Genomic DNA, 6,460 nt, shown 5'->3' on the forward strand with positions numbered 1-6,460 from the left:
AACTATCAAGGGATAGAATCCACTGTGGATTCTGTTCCTGGGTGTGTAGACTCAAGCCTGTTCTGTGACTTTCCTTGAAATAAAACATGGCCCCGTGTTCTCTCTCTCTCATCTGTAAGTCTCTGTAACTGTACATATGTATAATAAAGAGTCAGAAATCAATGTAGGGAGTAGTTATAGAGGAGCAAGACTTCACAGAAATTTTTTCCCAGATTTATGGAGATATAATTGACATATACCATTGTGTAAGTTTAAGGTACAAGCTTTTGTTTTGACACATGTCTATACTGCAAAATGATTACCATCACAGTATTAACCTGCATCATATCACACAGTTACCATTCCCTTTTGTGTGGGGCAAACATTTAAGATCTACACTCTTGTTATCTCAGAGATTTTATGTTGAGCTGATAACCACTTCCCCCATCTGCCACCTGGCTGTGCCCTATGAAGAGAAAATGTGTATGTCCCAGCATGTCTTCCATTTTTCTTCTTACAAAAAAAAACCAATTCAAATATGTGTATAAGATACTTTCCCACAATGAAAATTAATGCATTAGGAAATGCTACAAAGTCCAACCTTAAATATATCCAGAACCCCATCACTTCCTATGATTTTTCCCTCCTCACACCCCAGATGTACAGCTGACATCCCCCTCCTGGACACTGCACTAGTTTCCTACACTTTTCCCCACTGGTCACTGGATCGTCACCTCTCAATTCTGTGCAAGAGCACACAGATGCTTCTAAAGAGATGTGAATCACGTTTATCTGTCCATTCTTTTAACTCCACGTTTCACACAGAGAAATCTCAACCCCCTTCTAATATCCTAAGGTCTACACATCTGACTGCGTTTCACATGCTCTCTGCTCCAGCCACAGTGGCCTCTCACCCTTCCTTGAACAAGGACACGTTCCTGCCCTAGTGCGTGTGCCTGGAGGTTCCCCTGCCTGGAAAGAACTCCCTGAGACATGCTCTTCAACAATTCCTTGTGTCCCGCACATCTCTCAGAGGTCAGCTTCCCAGTGAGGCTCCCTCTGATAGTAAAGTAGCCACCTTCCCTGTCCCCACACAGGAAACTCTCTGGGTCACCTTCCTCAAAGCACCTACCAATTTAAACATGTCCCTTATTTACCACATTTATACAATATATGGTTGAATCTGAATTACACTGGTTTTGACTGTGTACATCCACCAATATGTGGACTTGTTTTTTACAGTATCGTCAAATGAGTGTTTTCCTTATGGTTTCTTAGTATTTTCTAGCTTAATTTATGAGTATAGTATATAATACATGTAACCTACAAAATATGTGTTAAAGAATTGTTTATGTTATCAAAAGGCTTCTAGTCAACAGTAGGCTATTAGTACTTAAGTTCTAGGGGAGTCAAAAGTTATACTTGGACTTGAGACTGCACAGTGAGGTTATTGCCCTCAATCCCCACATTGTTCCAGGGTCAAGTGGAGTCTGCCCCTCACCACTAGAACATATTCTCCACAAGACCAGCACATTTGCCTCTTCTTAGTCACTGAGGTGTCCTAGATGAAAAAATAGTGGGTCCTTCACGTGGTACACGACATTATCAGTGGAACGACTGGTCAGCGGAGAGGACCTCCGTCTTCTGGATGAGCCTCAGGCACAGCCGGTCCGTGGCAGCTCCCGCACAAAGTGCCCCCACCTCACCATCAGTGCCGCCTCTACTTTCCCCCAGGGCTGTTCCCCCCTCCCTCTTTCTGCTCAGCTCCCCCGTCCCACAGAGTTTCCCCTGCACAGCACAGCACACAGTTATAGTCCTGTCTTCAGAGTCACTGTACTCAGGCTCTATGGGACTCTTTCTCCAACCAAATAGAAATCTTCATTAGACCCTGATTTATAAATCCATGAACGTGGATGGGAGCCAGAACCAGCATTACCAGAACTAAGGGCAAGAAGAGGGGGAAGAGAGGCAGGGAAGGTAGAAACTAACTGAAGTTGAACAAGGATGAGAAACTCCCAGATTCCCCTCTGTCTACCTCAGGATGTAAAGAATAATCCAGAAGACAACTCTAGAGGGAGGAGATGGATGAATCTGAAAATTCATGTCTCCAAACCACAGAGACTCCTGTGTGCAGGGTCCACCTAGGCCTGCAGAACGACAGCCCAAAGGACTCCTGGTGCTGTAACCACTGGGGTCATCTGGGGAGAAGGAGACAGGAACTCGGACACACGAGCAAGAACAGGCCTGATGCTCCATAGAAACAAGGGAAAAAAAAAAAACACCCAAAAGATGGGCCTGAGGTCACAACCCAGGATGGAGCCTGCTGACCCAGTCACAGGAAGCTCTTGCTCCACAAGATCCTGGTGACAGGTGACGTCCACATCCCTGTGGTAACGGTCCTGGTGAGACAAGGTTCCACAGAAGGGACAAGGACAAGGAGCAGAGACATGACCCAGCTGAGGAGGGAGCTCGACACACCAAGGATGCACTGAGCACACCGACTGGACACAGGCCCCGTCCACACTCGGCTCCTCCAGCCCTCTCCTGTCCCCACCTGCAACAGACACGGCACAGGAAACAGCGGGTTCTGGGAGGTTCTCAGGGCTTTCATTTATTTTGTTGCAACTTTACAAATCTTTTCTTTTATTAATTCATCAATCCCACATACCCAGAATTACAAAATACCAATTCATATCTGGATTCTCATTTTCAATAGGAAAGTAAGGCGTCAGTACTCAGCCCAACATGAAAAAAAGACAAGGATGGAGATGGTCCAGCCCTGCCTCTAGTGAAACAGGAAAGCAGGTCAGAAAGGGAACACGAATCAGTACAGGTCATGGTGGGCGGGGGGGCCAGTCTCCTGCGTCCTCACAATATGCTAATAGGAACGCAGACACATTCTGACACCATTTGCAGAAAGAGAAGTCCAGAGCTCTTGTAACCAAGTGAGAGTGTGAAGAGATCCTGCATTGCTCAGTCCTCCACAGTCAGCTGGCCTCCCACTGTGACAATAAATAATCATGAACACATTTAGGTCACATAAATGCCACATTCTCAACAGCCTCCCATATGCTCAAAGTGCTCCTAGTGCCCCCACTCCTCCCCAGTTCAGGCCTTCTGGAGGCTTACTTTTAGGAGCTGCGGGAGACACATCAGAACCCTGGGCACTGTCATTGCCTGGGGTGGAATAAACAGGACGTGATCAGAGCCCTAGGAGATGAGACTAAATGAGGAGCTATGGAGGAAGTGGTGAGCTTCCCACAGAGTCCTGTCTACACTATCCCAGGGTTTCAGGAATCACCCCCTCCATACTTACGTGCAGCGTGAGAGTAGCTCGGTCCTTTTCCTCCTGTGGGAAGAAAATATCATGTTAGAGACTTGGGACAGCTGGGCCATGAGATCCTAGAGCAACCTCCTAGTCCTGGTCCAAAATGAAGCTTCCAGAGTTCTGACTAAACACCCAGGGCAGGATTGGGACACATGAAGAAAGAGTTGTGGGGTCACAGGACCACCTGACTTGCTGGAGGTCTGTCCTGAACAGGGACCTTCCTCTCTGTCCTGTCACTGCTAGGAATCAGGTCCCCATCAGCAGAACTACCAAGTGAAAATCTGTCCTTCATTTTCCAAGTGCTTTGCTACAGAGTGAATGTTAGTAATGGCTCCAGAGTGGGCAGCTACATGTGTGTGGATGGTACTTCCCAGGAACAAGGCAGGACAATGTGCTATCTACGAAACTCCCCAAGGGGACTAGAGACCCAGATCCCCCCACTCTGTTCCTGAGAACTTCTTCCTCCAGATCACAGCTCCAACCACCACAGTGACCACAAGGACAGCCACACCAGCAATGATGCCCAGGATGGGGATGGAGGGCAGAGAGGATGGCTCTGGAAAGGGAAGGAAGGTGAGGGGCCCAGACCTCTGGCTTCAGTCCTGACTCTGAAATTTCCAGAAGGGCCCTGCTTTCCCTGACACGGGGCTCTACCCCCAACCCTCCTTACCCCATCTCAAGGTGATGGGCTCGGGCAGCCCCTCGTGCTGCACATGGCACGTGTATCTCTGCTCCTCTCCAGAAGGCACCACCACAGCCGCCCACTTCTGGAAGGTTCCATCTCCCGCAGGCCTGGTGTCCACAAGCTCTGTGTCCTGGGTGTGGTCCTGCCCATCACGCTGCCAGGTCAGGGTGATCTCCGCAGGGTAGAAGCCCAGAGCCCAGCACCTCAGGGCCACCTCACGGTCAGAGATGGGGTGGCGGGTCACCCGTGTTTTGGGAGATTCTGAGGAAGAAGAAACAGAGAATCCACACTGTGGTTTAGCTTTATGGGCCACTGAAACTGCATCCACGTGACCATCCTGAGGTGGACAGGACAACTGGTCTGGATGGAAGAAGCACAAAACCCAGACAGCAGTCTAGCCTTTGGGATCTCCTGATTCTTGTTAAGTTCTGGAATCAGGGAGAGAACCCAGGTAGGAGGCTGCAGGTCCAAGGGGGGAACACACTGTGGTCATGAGTGTGGTGGAGGGTGAATGACTCAGAAAACCCGGAGTCAGATCTCCAAAGATGTTCTCAGGGAGAAAAAGGCCTTGAGAGGGAAGGTCAGGGTTCATAAGGTGGCTGCCAGGGTCAGAGGGAACTGCTGATGGGTTATTTCAGGGATGGTCTCAACCTGGATCCCAGGGGGAGACTGGATTCCTCACTGCCCTTTAGAGAAAAGCGCCCTCTAGGGGAGTTACTCTCTAGTAGAAGTATGAACACCGAGGCGGATCTCCCTCTTCCCACCCGGGGAGGGGCGCTGTTCTGACACTGAGTCCATTTTTCCTTTCTCGTGGGAAGCCAGCCCCAGTGTAAGGGAGATTGGGGAGGCCCCGCGGACCCGTACCTGCGCGAAGCAGCGTCTCCTTCCCCATCTCCAGGTACCTGCGGAGCCAATCCAAGCACATGCCCTCCGCGTAGTTCCCGAAGTCTTCCGCCACACCGGCCACCTCCCACTTGCGGCGGGTGATCTGCGCCGCGGTGTCCGCCGCGGTCCAGGAGCGCAGGTCCTCGTTCAGGGCAATGTAATCCTCGCCGTCGTAGGCCAACTGACTGTACCCGCGGAGGAAGCACCCATCTGGCCCCACGTCACAGCCATACATATCCTGTAAGGTGTGAGACCCTGGTCCCCACCCCGCCCCCGCAGTCAGACCCGCCAACGGAGCCCTGACCCCGCGGTCAGCCCCCAGACCTTCCCAGTCCCAACAGGCAAGCGACTATGTCCAAACCGAAAGTGAAACCGCTTAAAAGCTCCCGCGGGCTCTTCCCGGGTTGAGGGACTGCCATGCCGGGGGCGGGCCACGGTTTCCCGCAGACTTCGGGTGGCGCTCGGACCCAGACTTGGGGCGACCCCGGCCCATCAGTGGGGATGGGGGTCATGATCCGGGCCAGCTCACCGGACTCGCTCTGGTTGTAGTAGCCGAGGGCAGTCTGCAGGCTCACTCGGAAAATCTGTGCTGTCTCCTTGACCCTCCGCGTCTCCCGGTCCCAGTACACTGGCCCCTCCTGCTCCAACCACTGCGCCCGCGGCTCTACCCTCGGACTTGGGGCATCGCTGTCGAACCGCACGAACTGCTTGTCGTCTACGTAGCCGACTTCCAAGTAGCGGGGCTCCCCGCGGCCGGGTCGGGACACGACGGTGGAGAAATACCTGAGGGAGTGGGAGCCTGAGGGCGTGGAGGGGCTGAGACCCCGCCCGACCCTCCTCCCGGCGCGGGGCCGGGTCCTTGGTGGAGGTGGCCGGGAGGGCAGGACGAGGGGGACCCGAGTCGGGGAGAGCAGGGCAGAGTGGGAGAGGGATGGGGAGGACAGGCCAGGGCGGGGACGGGTGGGGGTCTGGGGTGGGAGCGGAGGACAGGCACCTCCCCCCGGGGTCCTACGTCCTCGCCAGGCGGTCCCCTTGCCCCTGAGTCCCTTTCCATCAGACCCCGCACTCACCCGCCCAGGTCTGGGTCATGGCCAGGGCCTCCGACAGCAGCAGGAGGAGGGTTCGGGGCATAATGACCCGCTTCTTCAGGGTCTGGAGAGAATGATTCGCAGTTGGTAGCGGGGTCGGGTGCGGAGACTTGGTAACAGGGGAACTTGAGGTGCCGCTGATTGGCTTCCCCGGAAACCCGACACTAATAGGAGTGTGAACTGAGTTGCGTCATCAGTATCCAGGCGGAAATACCTGACAATGATTGTAGAAAGAGAAGTGGAGGGGCGCCTGGGTGGCTTGGTCGGTTGAGCGTCTGACTTTGGCTCAGGTCGTGAGTCGGTCTGTGAGTTTGAGCCCCACCTCGGGCTCTGTGCTGACAGCTCAGAGCCTGGAGCCTGTTTCGGATTCTGTGTCTCCCTCTCTCTCTCTGCCCCTCCCCTGTTCATGCTCTGTCTCTCTCTGTCTCAAAAATAAATAAACGTTAAAAAAATAAAAAAATAAAAAAAAAGAAAGAGAAGTGGAGATTGGGACCC

The 6,460-nt window shown here is 52.7% G+C and overlaps 1 protein-coding gene across 5 annotated transcripts; it reads right to left on the minus strand.

Annotated features, from left to right (window-relative positions):
* Positions 1-2,564: 2,564 nt before the first annotated feature.
* LOC102970631 (class I histocompatibility antigen, Gogo-C*0203 alpha chain-like) lies at positions 2,565-6,122 on the minus strand. Of its 5 annotated transcripts, XM_042985939.1 has the most exons (8): positions 5,948-6,122; positions 5,407-5,676; positions 4,857-5,132; positions 3,978-4,253; positions 3,756-3,863; positions 3,296-3,328; positions 3,109-3,156; positions 2,565-2,981 (listed from the first exon to the last, which is right to left on the minus strand). In XM_042985939.1, exons 1-8 carry the CDS (start codon positions 6,006-6,008, stop codon positions 2,953-2,955), a joined length of 1,101 nt encoding a protein of 366 aa, XP_042841873.1. In that variant the 5' UTR covers positions 6,009-6,122; the 3' UTR covers positions 2,565-2,952. The 5 variants fall into 5 exon arrangements, with proteins under 5 accessions (XP_042841873.1, XP_042841869.1, XP_042841871.1 ...); XM_042985935.1 differs by lacking the exon at positions 3,109-3,156 and having other exon boundaries at positions 5,948-6,103; XM_042985936.1 differs by lacking the exons at positions 2,565-2,981; positions 3,109-3,156 and adding an exon at positions 3,158-3,189 and having other exon boundaries at positions 5,948-6,103.
* Positions 6,123-6,460: the final 338 nt, after the last annotated feature.

This window comes from Panthera tigris, chromosome B2 (assembly GCF_018350195.1).
Source record: "Panthera tigris isolate Pti1 chromosome B2, P.tigris_Pti1_mat1.1, whole genome shotgun sequence".
NCBI lineage: Eukaryota > Metazoa > Chordata > Mammalia > Carnivora > Felidae > Panthera > Panthera tigris.